This window comes from Python bivittatus, unplaced genomic scaffold, assembly GCF_059951505.1.
Source record: "Python bivittatus isolate LINGU-HERP-01145 unplaced genomic scaffold, Pbiv_v1 ctg000020_np1212, whole genome shotgun sequence".
In the NCBI taxonomy this organism is placed as follows: domain Eukaryota; kingdom Metazoa; phylum Chordata; class Lepidosauria; order Squamata; family Pythonidae; genus Python; species Python bivittatus.
Window position 1 is genome coordinate 113,012,611 of NW_028277030.1, and position 27,704 is coordinate 113,040,314.

The following is a 27,704-nucleotide window of genomic DNA, read 5'->3' on the forward strand; positions in this document are numbered from 1 at the left end:
AATCTAATGGAATCTGACTGGAGACGAATAGGCTCAGACTCATTCTTAGAAAGACAATGAGCAGGTGGCAGCCATGGAGGGTCTTTGCACAGATATATCAGGTGCATCAATTATACTCATTTATAGTTGGGAAGCCCTACTGATGTTCAATCATAGTTTAGATGCCTCTCATTTGGGCTACTGCAATATGCTCTACATGGGGCTGCCCTTGAAGACCACGTGGAAGCTTTAAATAGTCCTGAATGCAATGGGCAAGTAGTTACATGGGTATATCTCATTTCATCCATGTGACACCTCTACTGCATGAGCTGTACACTAGTTGGCTTTCAGATGCAATTCAATGTGCTGTCTCCTAGAGCAGTGTTTTTCAACCTTGGCATCTTTCAGATGTGTGGACTTCAACTCTGCGAACTGGGGAATTCTGGGAGTTGAAGTCCATACATCTGAAAGTTGCTAAGGTTGAGAAACACTGTTCTAGAGAACCCTTCACAGCTTGGGGCCTGGATACTTGTAGGACTGCAATTGTTTCTGCCTGTCCAGTGAGATCTGGCAGGATCAGCATGCTCCAGGTCCCATGAGCAAAGCAATGCCATCTTGCACGACCCTGGAGATGTGCTTTCCCTGTGGCTACCCTTGCCCTCTGGAACAACGTTCCTCCCAAAATTCATATGGCCCTGACCATGTAGACCTTTGGGAAAGTTGTGAAGACTTAGCTTTTTCAATAAGCCCTGTAACAAGGCAATTTGTAACCCTGCTGGTGTGTGTTGCTTGTATTATTGTTTCCCAATGTGGATGGTTTATATTTGCTATTTTAAACTGTTATTTTATCTTTATACACCACCTAGAGTTACTTTGACAATAAAGCCAGCACTTTTTTTCTTCTTTTTAGCATTTGCCCTGTTTAGTTGCAGGGTCTGCTTTTTGCCTGCACTTGCCTAGTTCACACAGTGAAGCCATCAGTGCAGAGTGCAAAGGGGTTTGTTCTGCAGGTGGCTTGTTGCAGAGCCCAATGCAGTTCTGTAGCTGAGAAAAAGTGATTGGCCAAAGGTCACGCAGCTAGCTTCTCTAGCAAAGGGAGTACCAGACCCTGGTTCTCCACATCCTAGTGCAGAACTTTAACCACTATACTGTGCTGACTCTCTGAGTGGGGCAGCTAATAAATCGATTGGACAAATAAATAATGGCTATATATTATCTCCCGCAGGAGAGACAGTATAGCTTGGGAAACGTGAGTGGGAGATTGCTAGTACCCTCTAATCTCGCTGTGGATTTTTTCAAATGACAAAAATATAATGGAGGAAGCAGGATCACTGTAGCCCTACACTTCCCCCTCACAGAGCAATTGTATCATGCCTGGAATTGGGCTGTAAAAACAGCAACTCATGCCCCAAACCAACCCAGCCAACATAAGCATATCCCAGTTCTAATGTTCTGATTTAGTTGAACACACACTGAACATATTTAATTGGATCAATGAGAGGGGTTGTGTGCTGCAGGAACACCAAAAAGGGATAGATTAACCCACTCAACTACTTCCAAGGGATTAAATATAACCCAAACCAGAGCTAGCTACTCTATTACAGAATTCCCTGCCAATGTCTAGCAACATACAATTCATCTCTTGCGTTAATATACCTGGTCTGCAAAAGTCCATTCAGCCACTAGAGGGCAGCAAAGAAATACAGTACAGTAAACAGTTGATTGGAGTTTTGCAGCCTAGATCTTGTATTCCTAGTTTCTTTCAAAACACGGATTGGCTACAATGACCAAGCTGCTCCTACTGCTGCCTGTGTGTGACCAGTAGGGAAGAGCCTACTGGTATTATAACACCTTGCCAGGCTGCTTCAAGGATAATAGCTGCCTCCTGGAGAATCCCCTAACAGTGATTTCTGATCTAGTTACTATTACTCTGTGTTGCCAAAACCATTGGTAAGGGTTTCTGACTAGGCCAGAGGCTGAAGGGATGAAGCATATTGTGGAATAGGACCAAGGAGTGAGAAGAGCTCACCTAGGCTTGTATTTATTGAGTATCGGTAATAGAAACTCATATCAGGAAAAAGCACAATTAGCTCTGAACATATGAGTTTCTTAATTCATTATTTTGTGTGCTCACACTTAGTAGGGTGGCAAAAGCTTATCTGATCTTCAAACCAAGATATGTATAAACACACACACACACACACACATATATGGATATTAAGAAATATTTTAGTAATAATGCTGCCTATATAAATATGAACTCAATCGTGCCCAAGGGGGAAAAAAAATAAGCATGCTTTCACATGTGTTCATTTTATGTCACTAAGCTGGTAAGTTTTTCATCAAGATTGTAAATCAGAGCAATTTAAAAATGGACTAGGAACTGATGGAATAAATCATAAGAAGACAATTGAGTTGTGGTCTCCCTTGTTTAGCCGCAAGACATGTGGGGTGGAAGACATGCCAAATTGAAACAGATAAAAATGGTTAAAAAGTGATGCATCAATTTTCCTAGGGACTTTGTCTTTTCAACCAAGTTTGTTTGCAGCTAGCTAACATTCACATTGAGGCAGTAAATACAAGAACATATGTGATTTTTTTTTAATGTGCCCTTTGACTGTCAATTTTTCCCAAACAGGTGTTGGTTAAATGATTATAAATTGGCCCCTGGATACACCTCTTCAACTGAGCCGTACAGGACTGGAGATAATATAATTAGAGTAAAAACATCAGGCTGGTGAATGCTTTCCATCTGTTTGGCAATAATATTTAGTTAACAATAGTCTTTAAAAAGAAGCACCTTCAACTTCCCTTCTTAAAGTTATTTATAGAGCCATTCTTAACACCCCAGCACTCTTGCTAACAAGAGCTTTAGCCACTTGGAAATTATTAGCCATACGGCTAATAGCATGAAGAAACGTCTGTACACAGCATCTGCAGCTCTCCAAATTTACACCAAGCAACCTCATTTTAGAGTCATTTCTTAATGAATGAGCTTACAACTCTGCATTAATATTATCATTGCATACACAAAAGATCATAAGGAGCCAAGCATTTAAACAAAACAAAAAAAACCAACACTAGGCTAATCGGTAGTGAAGCCATCAGCATAAAGGACAGAATAATCACTTCTTTAACCCTCAAGAGGGCTGGATCATTTATAGGGTAGAACACACAATTTAATAACACTGCTCATGGCTTTGCTCACCTTTCTAAAGACAAAAATCTAATTTGAACTAATTTGATATGACCGTCTTCCCAATCAAAAGCACCCAACACAGACTTTCATTTCAGGATAAAACAACTGCTGTAACCAAGCCGTCATGAAATAATTATCTTTGATAAGCATATTGTTATTAGGATGGATACAATTAAAAGAATGCTCCTTTTAATTTCACATATTTGTTTATCTACATTTACCTACTACGCAGCTAAGCTTTAATTGAATATGTTGTCTAAGTAGGAGTCACTCACAAATAGATCATAAACTATATCAGGGTAATTTTTCTCAGCTCCTTCAGAATCACTATGAATAACCTTGAGTGTGGCTCACACATCCTATTCTTGTCAAATGTGGAGTTACCATTTATGGTAAGGTTTGCCAATCTATGGTTTGATATAAATCCTCTGTGGCAGTTGATGCCATAGTGTTAGGAAAAATAGGATGCCAGTAGGATGCCCTTGCCAGAGAAAGCAAATGAGAAAAATCAAAGGTACATCAGTCAACTAAGTAGATCCTTTCCTTATTTCGTTTTTTTAATGAATGAATGCACAGTTTCTCAAAGAAGCATGGAAACATATTCTTACATGTGCTCGCATATCCCGGTACAGTAGGGAACTTGTAGCCCCCCAGATTTTGCACTTTGAATTCCCATCTACCCAACCAGCACAACCAATGTAAAAAATAACTGTAGACCTACAACATCTGGATGACACAGGTTCTTTACCTATTGTAGTGCTAAATGTATCAAAATAATGACAGAGGAAGTTTCTTTACACCAGGGCAAACTATTTGTCCATCTATTCTAGTAATGCCTACTCCTACTATCAGCAACACTCCACGATCTTGGGCAAACATCTTGCACATCATAAAATAACTGATTCTTCTAAATGAAGATGCTACAGCCTATCTAAGATTTTTTTTTAATGCAAAGCAGATGCCATATAATTCAGCTATGGTCCCTTTCCTCAATTAGCCCTTACTGCAACTCATCTCTCTGAAGAAACTTCCATACTCATTACTAGTCTTATCCTTATCTGAAGCAGACAATTTACTGGAAGGGCTAGAAAGGAAAAAGTAATCCAATACCATGCCTCTTTGTGTATTGTTTTATCAATACTGTTAAACTATTGGGAATCATGCAACAAGGCTGATTGGCAAATCAGCAAGAGCTAACTTTTGCTCAACCTGCTTAAAGGCAGCTAAATTCTCCTGGGTTAACCAAGGACTGGGCTAGAACCTCAGATTACCAGCTTCCTAATAAATAAAGGACCTGGCACTGGCAGCACTTCTGAGGAGCTAGACCTGGCCCAAGTGGCTCCACAGAATTATAGAATCATAGGGTTGGAAAGGACCTTGGAGGTCTTCTAGTCCAACCCCCTGCCCAAGGCAGGAATCCTCATATCATCTCGGACAAATGGTTGTCCAATCTTTTCTTGAAAACCTCCAGCAATGGAGTACCCACAATTCTGGGAGGCAAACTGTTCCAGTGCTTAATAGTTCTCACTGTCAGGAAATTCCTCCTTATTTCCAGGTTGGATCTCCCTCTGATGAGCTTCCACCCATTGCTTCTTGTCCTACCCTCAGGTGCTATGGAGAAGAAATCAACGCCCTCTTCCCCGTGGCAGCCCTTCAAGTATTGGAAGACTGCTATCATGTCCAATTTCCCCTAGCTTATTTTAAACAGTACAGCCAAAATAGCACCCTTCTACCATTTTTTAAAATAATGACTGCGACCCCCTTAGAAATGCATTAAAGACAAATATACAGATCATGTTTTTTAAACAACAACAACTAGAAAAATCGCATCAGGGCCTTCAAAGGAGTCTTTGTGCTTTGACAGTACTTTCAGTCTCCAAGAGCAGTATTAAAGGTCCAAAAATGTATGCAAATTAAGACAAATTGGTATAAATGGAACAACAACAGAATATATGGTAGCACCGAGTAATTTTGGAGGAGCGAGGGCTCCAAAAGATTAAGAGATCTTATTTTAATTCTGAATCTAAAAGTTAAACACGCTATTATTCTAATACTATTGAGCAAAGATGCATGCTGATAGAAAGCAAAAATGTGCAGTTACATAGTAGTTTATGCCACAGTTATTCCCACTGAATTTAATGGGCTTGTTACCAGTTAAGTATTACACAGATTGTAACGCTGTTTCCCTATAAAAAGCTTAGGTAAGGAGAGGTGGAGTCAAAATTACTTTTATCCCACTTCACAAAATAACACATAAAATTCTCAGTGTTTTGATTGGGACCCAGCAGTTCAGTCTGCTATAAACAAAAAAAAAGGTTTATAAATAAATGAACTGAAAAAAAAAACAAAAAGAAAAAAATAGGGAAGCAAAATGCTGGTAAATAATCACTCTTTAGCCTAAAGAAAACAGTTGATTTTAGATGCCTTTAAACACATAGACATTAGCAACTGTTTCAGTATGCTAATTTTTTAATTAAAAGATACTTCTGCAGCAAGAGCTCTTTCATATGCACTGCTGACTCTTCATCAAAAGCAAAGTTTCCAACTTAACACCCACATAGCTGGTGGCAGCCTGAAGGGTTACCATCTGTTGCCACTCCAAGTCATGGTGGCCACCTTCAGAACATATGCATCAAAGTGCCAAGATTAGAGGCCGAAGGAATACTGCAGAAGTTGGCAGAAGGGGAGCCGTAGGCCCAGAGGCAGGCAACAGGCAAGCCACCAGAAGCAAAGAATATGGCGAGCCATTAGTCACCTTATTCAACTCCTTGCCAAGGTCACAAGGACATAACTGGATGAATTAAGAGTCAGGAATAAAAGCTTCCACCTCCACAGGTGTTAAAGTAAATTGAGCTGGCCTACCAATTTACCACCCTACCACATTACCTTGTGTTGTTTCCTTGTTTTTTTTCCAAAATACATCTTTTTCTGGTTCCTCTTTCAAAATGTGGAAAGGTTCTTTTTATTTTTAAACAATCAGTTTTGCATTTGATCCAGGAAGAACAGGCTCCTGGCTAGGAAAGAAAAGTTGCTGCTTAAGCAAGGAACCAATGGGAAAAAAATGCCACAACATCAGCAGTTTCTCTTTCTTCCCCCAGGATGGTTAGAAATCTTGAAAAGTTGTGGACTTCCAGGGAAGAAATGGTGAACTGAAGACGGCTCTGCTAAAAGCGGAGCCAACAATCACAGTGGAATGAAGAGCCAGGAAGTAGACTGGCTCTTCGTAATTCCTCTCCGGACAAGGAGAGGACTTGAGATTGCTCACAAGTGCTCCAGACAATTGCTCCTCGCAGGGAGACCGCAAGACAGCGGTCTCCGGTTGGTTTAGAGTTCTGGGAAATGAGGGAATAGCCATCTTGCTCAAACCATAGTCGGCGCCTTCAAAAGGACACTGGGTTCACATACTTTTCTAATCACTTCTGAAAATTGCTTGTTAACGGCTATTCAGCTATTAGGAACCTTTGAATTGATGAGTTTTACAGCAGTGGATGAGTTTCCTTCAATCCTTAGCAAAAGAAGATTTAAATACAAGTTTAAGGACTTACAAAAAAAAATTTTTTTAAATAAACAGCAAAAGAGTGATTCAAACTTTGATTTTGGAAAATGTCAGGCCTAGCCCAAGGAACTCCTGGAGACCGTGCAGGTTCAATCAGCAAGGTTTATTAGCTAGCGCTTGATTACAGAATCTTCTCAGACTGACCAGTAGTTCCCAGGCACAAGTCTCTACTATCTTCTGGAATGTCTAGGGCAGCTGCGCCAGCTTTCTCCGCTTATCTCCAGAGCGTTTTCACCCCCCTTCCTCCATTCCAATCCATCACAGAAAGTTACAGATGGACTAAGGCTCCATATGGATTTGAAATAAGATTTTGGAATTAATTGTAAGAATCCTTCCTGTGGGAAAATACTTTTGTTTTGAATTCTCTTTAAAAAAAAAAATAGGATGAGACTTTGAAGGTTAGACACTAGAGATAACTAGAAGGAACTAAAGATTACAATTAAAGGAGAAAATTAAATTTGACTTACTAATACAGAATGAAGCAAAATATTTTAACATTGGACATAATGAAGGATAGTTTTGAACAATGGACCCAGAAGTTAATTTTAAGAGTGTCTGCCCCTGTAGGCAGACTGTGTTTAAAAGATGTTATGAAAGAGGAACAAGTTTTAACTGACAAGATTGAGACTGACCTGAAAGAGGATTTAAAAAAGACAGGCTACAAGAATGATATGGAAAAAGATGCTACAATGGACATACAAAAGAAACCAGCTGGTGTCTTAATTAAAAGGGATATCCAAATAACAAGACACTTATTAAAGCTTTGAAGAATTTTGTGAGATGGGACAAAGAAAAAATGAAAAGAAATCAAGTTCTAGGACATTATTTGAAGGGACTAAAGATCAAGATTGTTAAAAGTACAAGGAAGGAATAGTTAAAAATAAAAGTTGCTTTATTTGATCAAGGTTAAAATAGGTATGTTGTTAACCCTGGTAACCCTTAATGGACTTTTGCTGATCAGGACTGAAACAACGAGGCTTTAAGGATTTGTTTATAGACAGATAAGAGATGGGATATGGGAAAAAGAGATCATTTTTTGTATTTTAAGAGAAGGTGATAAGTTACTAAAATTGTTTATACTTGTTGTGATGAAGGGGGAAGTCACTTCTTTATATGCTTCTTTTCCCTTACTATATTCTTTTTTTTTCTTTCTTTTCTATTTTTCTTTCTATTTTTTCTTTTCTGCACTTTCTATTTTTTCTTTTTCTTTTCTTTTTTTAGTTTGTATTAGTTTTTATCTTTGTAATTGTAATTTTTAATAAAATTACTATTTAAAAAAGGAATCTTGAAAAGTTGTAATCATCACATTATCATTCCCCATAGTCCATGGGAAAAGATATGGCATATGTAGTTTGCAGTGATAAACTAAAAACAATTTGTTTTTAAAGGAAAAGATGATATACATCAAGCATGGCCAAGTTTCTGTCTACCTGTTGCTGAGTCCTGGAACCTTACTGAGATTTAAAAATGAGCACAGTTCCATGGTCAGGGTTTTAAAGGATGTCTTAATTGTTCAGAACTGCTTAAGCTATTTTAATTGTTAAATAGTCTGGATTCTGAGGTTCTAATCCACCTAGAACCAAGGTGCATACCTAGTGCTGCTTGCAAAGACAATCTAGACATTGCTACCAAATGTAATATGAATGTAGCAGAAGGGGACAATTGTTATATTTTTAACAAGTGATCATATTGAATGTATTTCATACACTGAATGTATATTTTAATCAAAGCTTATTTTTCTCCTGCTCCCACCAACCCTGGTGCTGCCACTTTTGGACTACAGTCCCTGCATGCTATTGTGGTCAGATATAGCCCAAGGCCCCTCACAAGGTTGTGTGCCAGTAGCCCAGAGACAAATGATTGATTAATATGATAATTAATCACAAGGATAACCGTGCAGAAATGTAATATAAAACAATAGTAGAAGTATGTATTCATTTATTTTGAGGGACATCTTATTCCCCCAGACTCTTGGCTAGAAATAAATTGTTGTCACACAAATCATTCTCTTCATGGACATTATGGCCACTGTCATAAATCTAAAGCCAGTATTAACATGAAAGGCAGACTTACTCTCTCAGATGCACATACATACCCAAATTAGAAACCCCCTTCCCTTTTGGTACATACACTTGTAGATTATAATATAAGTTCACTAGACTTTAGATTAAACTGGTTCACCTTCAGCAACCAACTGGCCATTCCTGATTTGATTAGCCCATTCGCTGCAAGAATTATCTCGAGACAGCCAAAATCCCATAGGCTGGTTATTGGGTTACTAAATACACTATTTTTACTCTTTTGATTTGTTAGCAACAAAAAACAAAAATTAGGCAATAGAAATCTAGCAAGTCTGCCTGTATTTGCTGATTTTTTTCCCCTTTTATTTATAAGGCTGGCCTAGAAGCAGTGACTGTTACCCTCCACTCACTGCCTCACCATCTGAAGTAGTTAAGTTCCATCCTGCAACTACAGAAATATTTCTGGATTGGTTGTAACAATGGATGAACCCTACAAAAGGCCTCAGTCCAAGATTTTCAGTTATCTGCTCTATCCCTTTTGGTGAAGGATCAGGTTAAATAGTCCTATCACTGGCTGGTTAAATTGTTTTTATAGTTGAGGCTTTTCAAGAAATATGGAATGGAAGACCCACAAGGCTAGATCAGACTCTTGTAAGTAGGTTATGTAAATGAAAGAAAAGGACACTGGTCTGCTCATCTGAGTTAGAGCCACTGAAGGAAACCGAACTAAATTGACTGAAATCTAAGTATTCTCTTTTTAAAGTAATTCACAATGCAGATGACGTGACACGACCGAAAAATCTTTCTATTATGATACGTGGTACAAGCTTAACGCAGCAGACATCACAATTAAAAAATAAATGTTACAAGTTATCCTTGATGCCACATTTACTGAATGGCAGCAACTGGTTGTCCCTAAGTTTATTTTTAAAAATATATAACCCCTTATTTTTCAAAAGAACTGAAGATGCAACCCAATGCAGAGTTTCAGATTTGTCCCTTATGCCAGTGAGGAAACTATTACATTCCTGTTAAACTAGGCTGCCCATTCCTTCATTTTTTCTCTGTTTGCACAGACTATCAGTAACTCCAACCTAAAAATGTATTGTAGAGATATTGGTTCCATCCTATTCACTCTAATTTATACAGCTCCCTCCTTCTCACTTCTATCAAATGTGTACCATCTTCAGCTTCGACAACAATTTAGTCTCTGATGCCAGTTCACACACCATCAAGCACTGTACAATACTTTTAAGAAGACTAAGAATGTGTAATATCCAACTGAAATATATTTTTCTACAGTCATCTTGAAAAAGCATTTTTACTCTCCAAAGAACTCTTGGAAGATAATAGCAACTCATAAACATTGTATATTTATCCTTCGGTTTTATATATTTTCATATTTCTGTAGCATCTTCCATATTTGGCCTAGGTATTTTGCAAACCTTATTTCAAGAATTCAAACAATCCTAAGATGTGACTGTCTGTCAATAACCCACAAAAGTTATGAGTGAACTGACTTTGGAATCAAGGATTTTCAACACTCAGCTCAAAGGCTTGACTAGGCTATTCCAGATATTTTCCACCAGTACCTTTCTTTATAACTCTATTAATCCAGTTTCATTTGATTATAAAATATCTAGCATTGTTAAACTTCAACAACCATTTTGGTAGCAGCTTTATATTTCAGTTAGCCAAATCTCATTCATTATTTGTATCACCTGGAGAGTTGAGGAAAGAAGAATCAACAGACAAAAAAAATTAAATTATTGGCTCTACAAAAAATGGAGTAAACGATACTGTAGAAACTGTTTGTTGGTATTTCAACTCAGTTTTTGAGTTAGGACTGCTGCCTTTTCAATGGGATGAGCTGTCAAATTTCCCAACTTGCCTTCTTTCAAAGTTGTTGTCCCCTGGCACCTTCTTGGCAACTTTCTGAAAGTGCACAGAGCAATCTTTTTTAAAACCAAGGCCCTTCTCACAGAATGGCACCAAACATATGCCTTATTCTTTTACTCAAATATATTTTGCATGACCTTACATGAATTGCTTAGATAAAAGCCTTTCTTTTCCTTCTACTTTTGTTATTTTAAAGTGCAGATGCATTTGAGTCATTTTCCTCCTTTGTTTCATATCTTTAAGATCCGCAGCTTCAAAGACAGAATGTCAGCATGCAGTCAATTTATGACTGAACTCTTGAAGAGGCACTGAAGAATTACCTTGTCAATCACCCCAAGGACTCGAAAGGCCTTCAGTTCCTCGGCAGGGCTCCTTAGGTTCCAAGAGGGCCTTGAACTTAGTGATCCTGGAGGCTAATGGAAGATATCAAAGATTACAACATCAATCAGGGTGGTACTTGAAGGAAGGTTGCCTGCTGAAGCAAATGCCAGGCTGAAGGAAACTAAATTTATCATAAATCAGAGAGAAGGCAGATGAAAGAAGTTTGCTGTTTGTCCTTAATGCAAAGAAAAAGAAATAAGTTGATAGTAAATAATTTGCAGGAGATGAAAATGGATATATAGCAAAAAGGAATATTAATATTTTTAAAATATTCACAATTCATACAGTATCCTAGCTCTTTGTGCATGCATGAAAACTCGGGTACACTGTTGGAAACCTCATTCATACACATTATTACTCAAATTCTAAAGGAACAGAAACAGGGTCATAGAAGTACAGCATATCCATAAATAACATTGTGTGCAATGCCTTAGCTTGAAAGAAGTTTGAGCATAAGTATGTTTGTTACTAAGTGAATAAATTTACTTTTAAGTAAGTTTTCAGCCTTGATGAGACCCAGTCTAGCATTTCAAGCAATATATTACATTAAGAACATCGCGAACAATCCATAAATAAAGCCATATACCTGAATATTAATCTTCCTCATTACAGATTGTCATTTTCTTCATCTACATGGAAGCATTTTTCCTCCTTGTCATCTTCAGTTTATCCAGCAAGAGGATGCCTATCATCTTTATAATCACCAACCTGCTGGCAACACATGGCATTCAAAACTGAAGTCTGAAATGGAATAGTCCACTTAGCACTTCGGGACTCTACCATTTCAGTTTCCTACATAACTTGACCAGCTCCCTGAACTGAGGGTTAACTTATGTAGGGAAGAATTTGCAGACTCTCATTAAGTCATAAGAGTTTATTATGCATCCTAAATCTAGGTATACTATTGAAGGAACAGATTGAGGAACCTTTCCAGTAAAATTGTGTTTTGTATAGCAAAACTGCTGTTATTAAATTGTGAAAGAAAGACCCCAAGTACATTTGGGAATGCTAATGCAAAGGGAATGCTCCATTCCAGATGCCTAACCCTCACAGACAACTCCCTTCAGGGAAGGAAAATTGGGTTTTCTTACAAAACTGCACCCATAAACATCACTTAGCAATATTCAAGAACATTCAAAATATAGGGGAAAAGACGGAAAATACACACACACATACTCATGCCCAAATACAGTTCACTAGGTAATAGAGAACTGATTACAATTCTTAAAATAGCATTATGTTTAAAGCAGATAATATGCTTTACAAGTACTTTCTAACTCATATTCTCATTATCAGAGAAACCACAGGTTTGATGTTTTTCACACATTTAAATTACTCCATTTCTCTTTGTCCTATTATTGAACATAACATTTCATGAGAAAGTAAGGTACAATCTCAAAACTAATATAAATTAAGGCTGCCTGTAGATATGAAATTTATTACCAACATTCCTTCTGACACGTTGGTTTAAAAGCAAAGTGTGGATTCTTCTTATATAGAGGAGAGCCCCAAAGGCTGAACTATATTAGTTTGTGAATTAAAAAAGAAAGATATAGCTTCATGAGGACTGAACATTTTCACAAATCTTCAGGAGCTCCTTAAAGGGGAAGAGGGGTCAGAAAAAGGAAATAATAATAACAACAACAATAAAAACAACAACTGGTGGGATCACAAAACAGACAAAGTAATAGAAAATTAAGAAGCTAAGGTGCTCTGGGACTTTAGAATTCAAACAGACAAGCACCTGCCACACAACACCCCAGACTTAACAACTGTTGATAAGAAAGACAAAAAAGTCTGGATAGTGGACACTGCAATACCTGGAGACAGCAGAATAGAAGAGAAAGAACTAGGGAAAATCACAAAATACAAAGACCTGCAAATAGAAGTAGAATGACTATGGCAAAAAAAAGCAAAGATAGTACCAACAGTTATAGCTGCATTAGGTGCAATCCCAAAACATCTGGAGCACCACTTGAAGACCATCAGCATTGACAAAATCACCATCAGTCAATTGCAAATGGCAGCAAACAACATCTGCCTAATGCACATCCTTGGGAAGGACTCAATACATGGATAAAAATGCCAAATCCATTCTAAAATGTAGCTGACTGTGTGACCAAGCATCATCCTCATCCTCATCATAGTATCTGAAAAGAATGCACCAGTTCTGGAAAGAACAACATCCAGAATCAGAAATAACAGAACAGAGGCTAACAGATCAACATCGATTTATAATACAAAATGAAGTATTCACAGAAGTAGAATTGGAAGAACTGCAAAGGTCTACCAAGGGCAAAGAAACCAAAGCCTTGCCAGAAGTAGCTCAGACTGTAGAGGCAAACCAGGGGAAGTCAGCAGTAGAGGAAGCCAGCATAGCTATTGAATTGTTTTCATTCTCAAACCAGGCACCCTCTCCCCTGCCTTCTCGTCAGAAAGAACAAAACCCTCTAACTAAAATACAAGAGGAATTGAAACAAAGAATAACTGAGCATCTAGAAAAGCACAAAAACAACAGAATAAGAATGCCTACATTGAAGCTTGTTACAAAGAAACAGTTAGTACAAGTATTAAAAGATGTCAATATTACCAGCTCACTGCAAGAAACAAACCAACTAATGTACAGCACGGCTGCAGTTATAACTGAATATCTTGGATCCAAAATCAACAAACAAGAAAAAAAGCCAAATAGTGCACCGCCAAAATGGAAGATCAGGTTGGAAAATAAGATCTGCATGTTAAGATCAGATGCAAGCAAGCTAGAACAGATGAAAGAAAAGAAGCTGAAGAACAAGAAGACCAAAGAATACCTGATCAAGAAATATCACCTAGAAACAAAGAAGATCAAAGAAGCATGGGAAATAAGAAAGCAGCAAATAACAGCCATAGCCAGAAAGATCAGCATATACAAAGCTCGAACTGCACACTATAGGCAGAATCTCCAATCTCAGTCAAATCAGAAATGTTTCTATCAATCCATCGATGGAGAGACTGCAATGAACCAGCCAACACCTGACAAAGAAGAAACAGTGCAGTTATGGGTGCAACTATGGAACAACCCAAAGAAATACAAGAATGCAGCTTGGATAAAGGAGGTGGATAAGAATAAAAAAGAAGCTGAAATGAAAGAACTTGTAATAACAGCAGAAATGGTGGAGAAAAGAGCAAGGAAGATCAAGAATTTCTCAGCACCAGGTGAAGATGAACTGCATAGCTTTTGGTTGAAACATTTGGCTGGTCTGCACCCACTCATTGCCAAGCAGTTTAACAACATACTGCAAGGAGATAAATTTAAGTTTGGTTAACATCTGGCAAAACCTGCCTGATAATGAAAGATCAAAAAAAGGGGCAACACCAGGCAACTACAGGCCAATTACTTGCTTACAAACAACTTTCAGATTGCTAACTGGTATGATAGCTGATGCAGTCCAACAACATCTAGTTGAAAACAAGCTCTTTCCATCTGAGCAGAAAGGAAACTGCCCAAACAGCAGAGGGACAAAAGATAGCTCTTAATTGACAAGATGATTTTGGAAAACTGCAAGAGAAGGAAGACCAACATGAATGTAGCTTGGATTGATTACAAGAAGCCATTCGACTCCCTGCCACATGACTGATAATCAAATGCCTAGAAATAAGAGGAGTCAGTAGAAACCTCAGAAGTCTTGTGCAAAGATCAGTGGCACAATGGAAGACACAGTTGCTGGTAAATGGTGATAGAGTGGGAGAGGTTAACATCAAGAGAGGAATATTTCAAGGAGACTTACTATCACCACTACTGTTTGTCATTGCACTGATGCCTCTGTCAACAATACTGAACAAGTCAGGCCATGGCTATCAAACATCAGAAACATCTGCCAGGCTATTCCACCTCCCTTACATGGACGATTTGAAGTTGTATGGAAAAACACCATCTGAAATAGAATTGCTGCTCAACACTGTCTAAATATACAGCCAAGACATTGCAATGGAGTTTGGACTCAACAAATGTGCCACCCTTACCATCAACAGAGGAAAAATACTGAAAACTGAAGGAATCAAGATGCCCCATGGAAATAACATCAAGGGTCTGGATGAAGAAGATCACTAAAAATACCTGGCCATCCTTCAAGCTGACAACATCAAGCACACTGAAGTCAAGTAGGAAATACATCATGAGTGTGAAGAAGATCTTAAAGTCCAAACTCAGTGGAGGAAATACTATCAAGACAATTAACACCTGGGCAATTCCAGTCATTAGATACACAGCTGGAATAGTGGACTGGACTCAAACAGAATTAGAAGCCCTGAATAGGAAGACCAGAAAAATAATGACAGTGAATTGTGCCCTTCATCCATGCAGCGATGTTGACAGACCCTACTTGCCAAGGAGCATAGGTGGACATGGAATGTTACAAGTACACCAGGCAGTTGAAGGAGAAAAAAGGGTATTGCAAGAATATCTGAAGGACAGTGAAGAAGATGCACTGAAGTTAGTACACCATGAAGACTTAGTGAATACTGAAGAGACCAAACTGGCCTACAAGAAAGACCAAATGAAAAATAGAAAAGAGACATGGCAGGGCAAAGTATTACATGGCCAGTGCACAAAAAAAAAAAAAAAAAACAGCAGGCAAAGCAAATAACAAGAGCTGGCAATGGCTAAGAGCAGGAAAGTTGAAGAAAGAAACCAAGGGGCAAATTCTGGCTGCACAAGACCAAGCCTTAAGAACAAATGCATATAAAGCCAGAATTGAGAAGACAGCAATAGACAGCAAATGCCGCCTCTGCAAAGAAGCTGAAGAAACAGTGGACTACCTAGTTAGCTCCTGCAAGATCACACACACTGACTACAAACAACAGTATGACGAAGTAGCAACAATGGTGAATTGGACAATCTGCAAGAAATCCCATTTGCCTGCAAGCAAGAACTGGTGGGACCACAAAACAGGCAAAGTAATGAAGAAGCTAAATTGCTCTGGGACTTTAGAATTCAAACAGACAAGCACCTGCCACACAACACCCCAGACTTAACAACTGTTGATAAGAAAGACAAAAAAGTCTGGATAGTGGACATTGCAATACCTGGAGACAGCAGAATAGAAGAGAAAGAACTGGAGAAAATCACAAAATACAAACACCTACAAATAGAAGTAGAACGACTATGGCAAAAGAAAGCAAAGATAGTACCAATAGTAATAGGCGCTTTGGGCACAATCCCAAAACATCTGGAGTACCACTTGAAGACCATCAGCACTGACAAAATTACCAACAGACAATTGCAAAGGCAGTTTTACTTGGAACAGCTTACATCCTGCGACAATACCTTTCACACCATCGAACAACATCTGTCTATCTCAGGTCCTTGGGAAGGACTCAATAGATGGATAAAAATGCCAAATCCAGTCTAAACATGTAGCTGACTGTGCAACCAACATTAATAATTGAGAAGCTTTAGCCTGTAACAACTTTTATTATCCAGGTGGAATTTCAGAAATAATTAGAAGAAAAAATGTTACTTCTCCACTTTCCAGAAAATGTTCCCCTATTCCACCCTGTTATAGAGCAGTAATCTGAGACAAAGTTTCAAAAGGCAGAAAACGCTTTCTTTTTTCCTAACCTTTTCACCTGATAAACACTGAAAGGCACTGCAAGAAACTTGTTCCACTTTGGCTGGATCTCCAAAAAGAGCATATGTGCTGGGAACAAGAGTGCCCAAAGTTTGCTGCAGGTTGCTTGTGGTAAATTTCAAATATGTTCCTTTTCCATTTTATTCCAGCATGCACCTAGTGAAATTTATCCCACAGCATGTAACAAGTGGTACTGGGAAACCATGAAGCTAAAAATTCACTGGATTTTGGAAAAGCAAGGCTGAAGCTCAGATTCTACAGCTAAACTATTACTTGAGCCTAGACCTCCCGTGCCCATCCTTTTACATCCTAGATCCTTTTGCTACACAATTCTGTACAACTAGATAGGTGGCGTCTCCTTCAAGTCACACATACTTGTGACAAAATAGACAGATTACCTCTGATAATTATGCAAATTTGCATATAGAATTCACTGTCATGTAGGGAAATTTGTCTTTCATTAAGCAGATCAGTATTATAAGGCTGGAAAGAACCCTAAGGGAATTTTAACTTCAGTTTCTGCTATGGCTGGGTCCCCCTTCACACACATGCATATCTACAAATTAAGTTAAAATTAAGCAGTCCGGGAGGGGGGGAGGCAAACTGAGGAATCCTTCAAAGCTTACATGAAGACTTCTACTGCAGAAGAAATTTCATCCAGTTTTTTTTCTATGAAAACAGGCTCAAAAAGCAGAGTAATTGCTATTCCGTTCAACAGATTATTCCTCTGCACGCTCACCCTACATCATTCCCCTATCCCCACTGAAGAGCTGCCTTGAACTATTATCAGGATCATTTAAATAAGATGAAAGACTTGGTGGCCATTTTGTGATCCAAATGGGAATCTGAAATTTTAACATTTCTACATGAGAGCAATCATCAACAATCACACAAGAGTTGTGTGGGACTCCAGAAAAGATGCCCAGAAGAGGAACAAAAGGGTCCTAGGGAGGTTTATTTTATTATTTTGTTGCTGTTACTGAGGTAGAGTAAAACCATGATTTGTCACAAGTTCTCTGGTCTGGAGTTCAAGAACAAGTACAGCAACTCCAATGCTACAAATGCCTTATTAATGTTATCTGCTTTAAAAAAAACACCTCCATGTAAAAAGTGATAGCATGAGTCAGTTTCAGTATTCAGAGATGATCATCAAGACATTCTTTATCACATCCCTAATGAATGCCCTCTCTTCTTCAACCTTCCCAGTCTGGTTTTCCTCCAAATCAGACCTTGCTATCATTTCACTTTATCTCAAATTATGTGTTTCTGTATAGTTTGTATCCTGAATGCAGCATTTTTTGTCTTGACAAACTGACTCCATGGGAAGCTCAATCTGATCAGGACCAAAGCATTGTTCTGACCCTTCCTCTTCTTCTCCTCCCACCACTGTAGTTTAATCAGGCCTCATTGGTGTCAGTGAATTGTTTGCTTGGCAATGTTAATTTCAGGAACACAGGGCACAATCCAGATTGGACTGCAGCAAGAGCAGAATTAACACTTCTTACTTACCACACCAGGATCCCAATCTGAGACAATCCCCTGTCCTTAATTGTTTAATACACACACAATCTGTACTCAAGATAAGAGATTGTCTGATCCTCACAAATAAGATCTAAGGATTACACCCATATTCTCTCAGAACCATCTGAGTTCCTGGTTACAGAAATTTTCTAGTTCTTATCTCTAGCAATTTTCTGGTTCTTATCTCACTACCAAGGAAATAAACTAAAAACTGTTTTCCTTAGCTACATATAATGATGCTAATGCTGACCTTGGCTGTGGTATTCTTTCTTAACTGAAGATGGATAAATATGTAACATTTCTGAAGAACCAAATAGGACTGGAAGATGATGGGCTATGTTCCTTCACTACGATTTCAGGACTTTATTCCATATATGTACGTATTCACTTAACTGGCATAATCTATTTTCTGATACTGCTAGTCATAAAGAAGTGCAATCGGTTGCGAAGGAGACACACACATGTCCATATGCATCCACGAACCACACAGGAAAATTAAATTATCTTAGAAATAAAAAGAACCTACGCCAAATATTGAGCCGTCTTCTGATGAGGGTCTACAGCAAAGGCTGGAAATTCTTTCTGCTCTCATCAGATATTCTGAAGTCTTCCTCTTCACTGCTTCACGACGGGTTGGACTTGATTCTCCTGCATACCATAACAGAATATATTTATAAGCCTGAAACCTCTGCAACAATTTCTTTTTCAGTTGTGGTCTGGGAAAGCTCAGGACACGAATCTCTTTCTGGAAAGGTGGTCACAGTAGGAATTTTAATGCATTGTTGCTCCTATCACCAAATGGCTGCCACAGGATGTTCATAAAAAAAATGGCTACTGTAGTAAGGTGCTACGTCCCTAAACATCCATGTGCAGAAAAGCAAACTGGTGAGGCTAAAGGACAATACAAGATGGAATTAGGTTGAAGCCTCAGAACACAAAACATGTTTTGAATCTTTTATTTTCTAAGCCTAGAGAAACAACTTTTTAAAAAGGCAAACTGCTGTGGATAAAATAGAACTAACTTGCCCAAGTGAGGAATTTATGGAAGAACAGTCTGAATGCCAAAAACACAAAATCATGCTACTAAACCCACTTTTTTCTGCAATAGAATCCTATTTCTCAAAAAGGAAACTGAAACTCTTTCACCCTGCCCATTCCAATTATGCAAGATCTATTTATCCTAGCTTTCACTTCTTTTTTCCATATAGTTGTCCCACAGATTCCCTAACATAGCCCACTGCAATGTGTAGCCCTTCCAATCCTAGACCCTGTCTCTCCACTTCCTCTTCCCACCTTACCAGCTTGCCTCCAGCTATCGCAATTTATTTTCTCTCTCTGTCTCTCTCAATGTTAGTACAAACATATCCCCATGAGATAAATGAGAAATGTTTCCCAGTGTTTCCATAAGATCTTGCCTGTAATATGTAAAAACAATCTCAGCAAACACACACTCCCATACAAGAACATAGCTGCAAAAAATGTAGCGCCTGGGTAAGCACCCTCTTCCCCCACATAGATATGGCTAATAAAAAGTACCTTTACATTTTCTAGGGTTTTATGAGGTGTTAAGGGGCAAAATGGGTGCCTTAAACCTTGCTGATTCCTAAGGCTTCCTTTTTTATCATAAAACTCTTACAGATATTCGTACACAGAAAGACACAAAAATACATTACAAACTCTAGTGATTGCCTACATATGTACAATATTTTATGACAGTACCAAATTAAATTAGTGAATTTCTATCCCCTCTTGTTCCTCTTTTCTACTTTTCTCAAATACTCACTCATAGGACTTAGAATTGTCTGAATTTTCAAGATTTGCCAAATTTTAGATTTTCATTTTACCATCTATTACATGTAATGAATGTTATATATAATTAATCACTTAATACCTCACAATGTAAATATTTTTTAATTTGCTATTTTCAGTATTTTTGTATTGAACTTTTGACCCTGTAATAATTCACATTCCTGGTAAAGAAATACCTCTAATTGTATTGCTAAAAAGACATTAAATGCCAAATTTAATTAATGATTTTCAAATATTCAAGTTCACATCGCCTTCATGTACCATGAGATTTTCAATAGAGTATGAAGTCACACTACTTCTGAATGATCCTTAAGATTTTTATGCTTTGAGATTCTTTTAGACATTAAAAAACACATCAGGAATATAAGTGTTAGGTTTGTTAAAGCTTTTAATTAGTCTTTATAGCACAATCAGGCAAGATCATCTTTCTTCAAACAAAATATTCATTTTCTATTTAAATGTCTTCCTTGATACTAGCAGATATTTGTGTTTCACTTGATGAAGATCAAAGGATTTTTACCTGAATCAGACTTTTATAAATAAGGCAATGTTGATTTATTTTTTTTAAAAAAGATCCTCCTCTGAAGAAAGATATAAAAAGTGTGATAATGCTGATGACAGAGACCTTCAAATAAAAACCCTTTGAGATTCCTCCTCTTTCCCTCTCTCTCCCCATTTGCTATACAGCAGCTGTGCCTCGCACAAATTCACATGAATGAAAATATTTAGGCGAGAAACCACCCCCTTAGCTTGTTTTCCATATGACTTTCCTGTAATTATTTTGTAATCTGTTCGCACAACAATATATAAAAACATCTGCAAAAACAGGTAATTAATGTGTCAAGCTAAACTAATGCATTTTTATGGTGGCCATGCTTCGTCAACTGTAATTATAACTCTTTTTAAGCAAATGATGATGTGTTTGTTGCAATGTGAAAGTGGTTATTTTAGATGCTCTGTTCACCATTCCTGCAAACAGAATATTAAAAGAGAAAAGATGAAAAATAACTATACAGCTACCAAGCAACACATACAGGCTTCTAGCCATTTTTAGCTATTTGCTGCTTCCATTGCAAATCATCCTGTATATTAAAGAGAAGGAACATTTTCTTTATTTGCATCAGCAGCTGAGTGGGTCTGTATCTGCTGCAACTATGCTAGTACAACACTTGAGTTTTCACAGTGTAGGAAGGATACATGTATGCTCTCACCCTGGCACTCGAGCCAGCTCCAAGTCTGAAAAGGCCCCAGGGGCTTCCCACTGTCAGTGGGTACTGGTGAATATATCTGATGATGATGGCAAACGTGCTCTTAACAGCTGGGGCTAATTGCCATTCCTAAAAATATAAGAAGGGCTTTGTGGATCAGGCCAAAAGCATGTCTAGTCCAGCATTCTGTGTCCCATAGTGGTCAACCAGATGTATCTGAGAAACTTACAAGGAGATACAGAAAAGTTATAATCCTCTTCCATGGTTTTCCCAGCAGCTGGTTTTCCAGGCTTGCTGCCTATGATTCTGAAATTATAGTCATTAAGCCTAGTAGCCACTGATAATCTGATCCTCCATGAATTTGTCCAATTCTCTTTTAAAATTGTCTAAATTGGTGAGGTTATCATGCCTGAGGTTAGCAAATACCAGTTTAACTGTGTCATGTAAAAAAAAAAATCAGATTCATATCAGTTTTGAACCTCTCCCCATTTTCTTTTAATTGATGAATGCACTTCCCGTGTGGCTTGTTCAAGGAATTATGAAGTTTGCTTTGTTTTAAATTATCTCTAGTTTAGCTTGTTGTCCAAACTGTAAACTATGGTTGATTGTAATTATGCTTAATCAAAATAAAACAAACTCATAAAGTCTTAAATGAAATTGGCTTATTTCCATTAATCCAAGTTAAGAGTTATATTGTCCCTCCAAGGTCAGACAACACAGCAAGCTACAATTAATATAAAATATAAAATAAAGGCTATGATTGTTTGTTTGTTTGTTGCTATGCTGAAGAAGGTGGGGAGAGCATGCAAGTATAAAGCTTGTCTAGATTTGTTTTGGTAACATTAACTATGGATTAACATTATGTATGAACAAGCCTAATAAGTTATACTAACAATAATAATAATATTATTACTTAAATAATATATTTTAAATATATATTTATATATTTTATCGAAATAATATATTTTTATATATCTATACCATCCACAAATGAAAAAGTATCAAAAAAAGGGGAGGAAGAATTAAGTTAAGACACAGTATCATGTGTCAAATTCACATTGTTTTATATAAAGATATGCTGCTTTTTAACCAAACTGAACCCAGCATAAGCATTACTAAAAGTCAATACAGATGTATAAACTTATTTGTTTGGCTGATTTATATCCCAGTTAAATATTTAGAGCAGGCTAACACTAATTAAAATATAGAACAAAAATTACGTCACTAAACCCCAAAGTTACATTACTAACTGAATCTGAAAAGTGGGGCAAGCAAACTTTCTGCAGCTGGGGTCATGCTTATTAAAATCAGGCTCCAAGTGCTATAGGCAACATAGGCAAAGGTGTAGTGGCCTCACTGGATGATGGGCTGAAATGTGCAACCCATCTGATGGAAGATTTAGGGACTAAATGGGAAATTAATCCACCCATTTGCATTTTATTTTAGCAAAACACAGGAAAAACTGTGCCACCAAACCTGAGCATTTTTGCTCTTAAATTTCAGCAGCACAAATCAGGGATACTTTGAAGGTTGCAAGATGGGGTTAAGTGGAGTTCTTGTAGGTACAGATCACCCACCTTGATATAGTGTAATACCCACACAACTCAGAAAGATAATAATCTAACACACAGGCAAGCTCACTATGTATGAAGCTCAACGAGTTTAGAGTAGTTCTAGTTTTAGAGTAGCTAATGAATATCCTTTGTGATGATATTTTATCTGGCGATATAGCTTTAAATTGCCAGAGTATGTCAACAATGCATACTTGCCACATTCATATACTTAGGCCATAATATATTATTTATGGAGTAGCTTAAAAAATTTAAGAGACGTGTAAACCTAAATATGAAATGCTCACTTATTTAGAATTGTTTATATTTTACAACCACTGTCAATTTAATGCTTTGCACCTTCATCCTACCAATGGAAGTAAAAGATATTTTTAAAATTATTGCACAGCCAGCAAAAAAACGACAAGACAATTGAAACCTAAATGAGATTTTTTTGGTGTGTATGTGTCAAACAACTTCCCTTAGAAGGCTTCAAAGCCAATGGAAAATCCAGAAAATCTGTTTGCTTTATCGGTGAAGCTCTCTGCTTGTTAATTGCACAGCAGAAGCTTCAGGGCTCAACAATGGCAAGTATGGGACCAGGAACTCTCAGTGCAGGGGTTCATTAATTCAGGAGGGGCCAAGGTTAATTTGGCCATCAATAAGTGTCAATGCCATAATAAAAAGTGGGGGATTTGTTGTTTCTCTAAGCAGGTGACACTAAATATTTTATCTTGTCTTATTTTATTTTACCTTATCTTTATACCAGTCCAATCTAAAAGGCCATGTACAAGATCATAATACAATTTATGATACATATGATTTACGTATCTTTATAATATCATAATACAACATTAAAAACTGTAAAAACAGAAACAAAAACTAGACAAACACCCACAATTCCTCACAAATGGCTGAAGACCCACTGAAACAAACGTCTTTGTGCCCTTTGAAATGTCAGGAGAAAAACAGCAAGGTATACCCCCATTATGTGGAGGCCACTACTGAAGAGGCCTTCCTTCTGATCCACATCCCTGCTATGAAGGTGGGACTTTAAGCAGGCCCTCTCAGTTTGGTTGGACAGGAGGGGCAGAATCATATTTAGTAAAGCAGTCCCTGATACAACCTGGTGCCATGCCATATATAGCTTTATAGATGATAACCAGCTCTTTGAATGGGCCTCAGAAGTCAACTGGCAACCAGTGATAGCCTTGACTTCTTTGACGTTCCCCTCTAGAGATAGCTATTGTAACCAGGCTTTAGTCTTGGGGGGGAAATGATCATAGTTTGTTGCAGACAGCATTTGCCTAAGGCAGCATGATGGGTGGGAGTTGTAGCAGTGGTGGAAGTGGGCTGCAGGCAAACATAGCAGATACATTAGGGTGACTATTAGATGGCATCAAAGAAATACAAAAAATTCTAGCTGTTTGTTGCAAATCTAATAGTTGTATGGATTTTTGCAACCCATTTGGTAGCCCTGGTCTGCCAACAACCCCCAAGAGACTACCTCAAGCTGGTGCTGCTGCCAGTCTTTCCTAAGAGTGGCTTGGGTGCAAGCTCCAGGTACCAGAACAAGTCTGCTTCCTTGAATGTAGTCAGTAGCTCTTCAATTGAAGACTAGCAAAGAGATGGAGAATCTATCTGAGAGGTTTGCCTTGAGACCCAGAGAGCTCTGTGCATGGCCTTGATTATGAATGAATGTGATCCAGAGCAGGAAAAAAAAATATTCTCTAGGTGACATGTCTGAGTGTATGGGAGTAAGAAAAAGTGTTTGGGCACAGTAATAATACTTTTTTAAAAAATGTATGTGCCTTTACCCAGGTATGGTACAAATTAGAATAACAAAATACTGTAATTTCAGTATTACATCCTATAAAATTACTTCACAACTTAATAGCCAGATCAGTAAACAAATATTAACAATTAAGACAATCCAAATGCAACAACCATACATATTAAAAACAACACCCTAATATGGCTAAGCATGTATAAATCTATAGTTCAAATAAAACTTATATTTATTTATTTAAAAATATATAAACAAACATGGATGCCAGTCAATCACACATTGCAATCACACTATGGTCAGGAGGTTGGCAATTTGGCAATCTACTCACACCAACCTCCCATCTTATAAATATTAGTGACAAAGAAAAAATTGATGGAAAAAAGCCATTAAGTACTGTGAGAATGTTGTAGAAGATGATGGTGTAATTGAAGAAACATCATCATGTGAGTGTGGTTTGCTTATGAAGTGATTACTCAACTTCTTTAACATGTCTGGATGAATATATGAATACAAAATTACAGGGGCTTGGTTTATTGAATGTTCCTAAAAAGGTGTTTGTCAGAACTCTAACTAAAAGAGTAAGAGAGATGACAATGTGCTAAATGTGGGAAATGTAGCACGGCTTTATGGCAGGAGGGAGTGTACAGAACCAGTTTTTTGCTTTTCAACACATCATTAAATAATTTATGAAAGTAAGAATGTTTACTGATTGGAATGAATGTACAACGTTTTGTGCAAATATGAAGGTTGACTGCTAAATGCAATAAGAACAATATATGGTGGAAATAAAGCATGCTTTTATGAAAAATGGAATGCTTACCAAATAGTTCAACCCTGAGCAGGAAGTAAGACATGGATGTCCCTTTGAGTGTTTAAAATGTTTAATGATAAATGTATAAGGAACGTTTGTGGTGATGTTAGAGGTGTGTTGATCGGAGAGCTGAATATACTACATGTGTACTTTTGCATGCAGAGGATGCTTTGTTGTTGGCTGAGAACACAAATGATTTGCACCAAATGTTAGACTGCATGATGCAAGAAGTATGGATCTGTAAATTAATGAATAAAAGACCAAGGCAGTTGTGTTTTACAGCTAAAATGGAGTGAATCATTTCAAGTTATACAGAAATGACAAAAACTTGAATAAGTGGATGAATTTGTGTACCTTGGTAGAACATTTACTAAAGATAGGGAAATGGATGGAGAAATTCTAAGACACGCTAATGGTGGCAGAAAGGAAATAGCCAAAACAATAGCCAAATTGTTCTGAAGAATGAATGTTGTCAAAAGAAGTTAAAACTGTTGTTTATAACAGCATACGTCTGCCCAAAGTATTATATGAAAAGAAGAGGCTGTTATGTCAGGAGAAACACTGAAGTAACTTGAATACAGTGGGAAAGGGGTACTTTAAGTGTGTATGGCAAACAAGAAGCTATACGACCAAGAATAAATAGGTACTGAATGAATATGGATTGAATACAGTGTGAATGACCACTATGAAAGAATACATTGAAATGGTTGGTCATACAGAGAGAATGAATGAAGACTGAATTGCAAAACGATTATTTCAAGGAAAAATGACTGGTAAGAAAACAAGGAAGACTGAGAAAGTCATAGTTGGATGGAATTAATAGGATCCTCAAAGAGAGAGGTGAGAAGTTTAAGAACAAAAGACAATATACGAAGCAGTGTAGGGATATAATGGAAGCAAGAATGGTTTGCAAGAATAGAAAAATATAGAAAGGTGTATTGAATGGTATTGGTATAAGCTATTTTAGCTATGTTTCCTTTTTTTTCCTTATCTCAAGCCCTTTTTTTACTATTTTTTACTCCTTTTCTATACTTCATATAAATGCTGTTTACCCCAAAAGAGTATAGTGTGATAAGTATGTATGCATGTAATATTTTTGTCAATAATCATAGAGACCGCATTCACTCATCATGCTAAGTCATTATACGATTTATTTGGTTTTAACTCAGCACAATGTTTGAACCTAACAATTATGGTTTAAAAATTATGTTTTACAACTTAGTAAAAAGCATGTCAGCCTAGCCAATTATGTGGATATGTGAACCATACTCATAACACCACACCTGGCTCTCTCCAGATGTATCAAACTTTAACGCCCATCATTCCACAGTCAAGCAAAGGCCAGAGATTATGGAAGATCTGCTACCCTTTGATACTAACCACCTTGATTGAAGTGGAATTTGCTATTCTATCTAAAGCAGCAAACTGCCTGATTATTCTACTTATTTTACCCCCACATTAAGACAAAACAAGAGGTTCTCAGTACTAACTAGCCTGGAAGTAAACTAAAGGAACTAAAGATCACTACAGGAGGCAGGGCCAGATTTTCACATCTTGTTTGCAGAGGCTTAACACCATATATCCTTCTACCTAGAAAACACAATAAAAGACACTGCTACAAACCAGAAATCTGGCAACAGATTTCAGGGCATAATCTTAGAAGGTCTTTATGAAGTACAGAAATGGGGCTGGGGAAATTATGTGGCCTGCAGATTGCCTCTCCAGGTTTAAAGTGACTGAAAAAGTGTCACATCCACGAGATACACGGTGAAGGGTAAAGCAGGAACCTCAAGAAAAAACTGTATTGGGTAAGTGTCTTAATATGATTGCTATCTCCCATATCAGTGTTTCTCAACCTTGGCAACTTCAAGATGCATGAACTTCAACTCCCAGAATTCCCCAGCCAGCCATGGGAGTTGAAGTCCACGCATCTTAAAGTTGCTAAGGTTGAGAAACGCTGCTCCATATAGAAGGGGTGTAACACCAGGTTGAAGCTGTCATACCTAAAGATGAAGCAGACAGGTAAGCAGAGAGGACAAAGGCCAGGAATCTTGTCAAAAAGATCCCTTGGGGAGATAGAGAAGAAGGAAACAAGTAGTTAAGGATCAAAGTAGAAATGTCACCTGAAGCAGACAAAGGAGGCTGGCCCTGGGCACACGGAACCCCCACCCCCAACCCCATCAATTTGCAAGTTATCAGAGTTGCAAATCAACAAAGCAAGGACTTTGGGGGATAAAAAGGGCCCTAAAACCTGTCCTCTCTTTGAGTCATCCTGGATCCAGACTTGGTGGCTTCTGTCACTCTAGCTCAGGGTTTTCCAAACTGTGAGGTCTACCTCTCTTGGGAGGTGCAGATAGAGACCAGGGGAAGTG

At 37.7% G+C, this 27,704-nt stretch overlaps 1 protein-coding gene across 8 annotated transcripts in view; it reads right to left on the reverse strand.

The window, feature by feature from the left end:
- RPS6KC1 (ribosomal protein S6 kinase C1) overlaps positions 1–27,704 on the reverse strand; it is a 109,178-nt gene that overhangs the window by 46,154 nt on the left and 35,320 nt on the right. For 7 of the 8 annotated variants that reach the window (XM_088146800.1, XM_088146794.1, XM_088146787.1 and 4 more), the window contains 2 exons: positions 18,692–18,813; positions 10,975–11,067 (listed from right to left, as the gene is read on the reverse strand). In XM_088146800.1, the coding sequence (XP_088002926.1) occupies positions 10,975–11,067; positions 18,692–18,813 (215 nt within the window). The remainder of the gene's footprint in view (positions 1–10,974; positions 11,068–18,691; positions 18,814–27,704) is intronic. The other variant, XM_088146796.1, reaches the window with a different exon arrangement.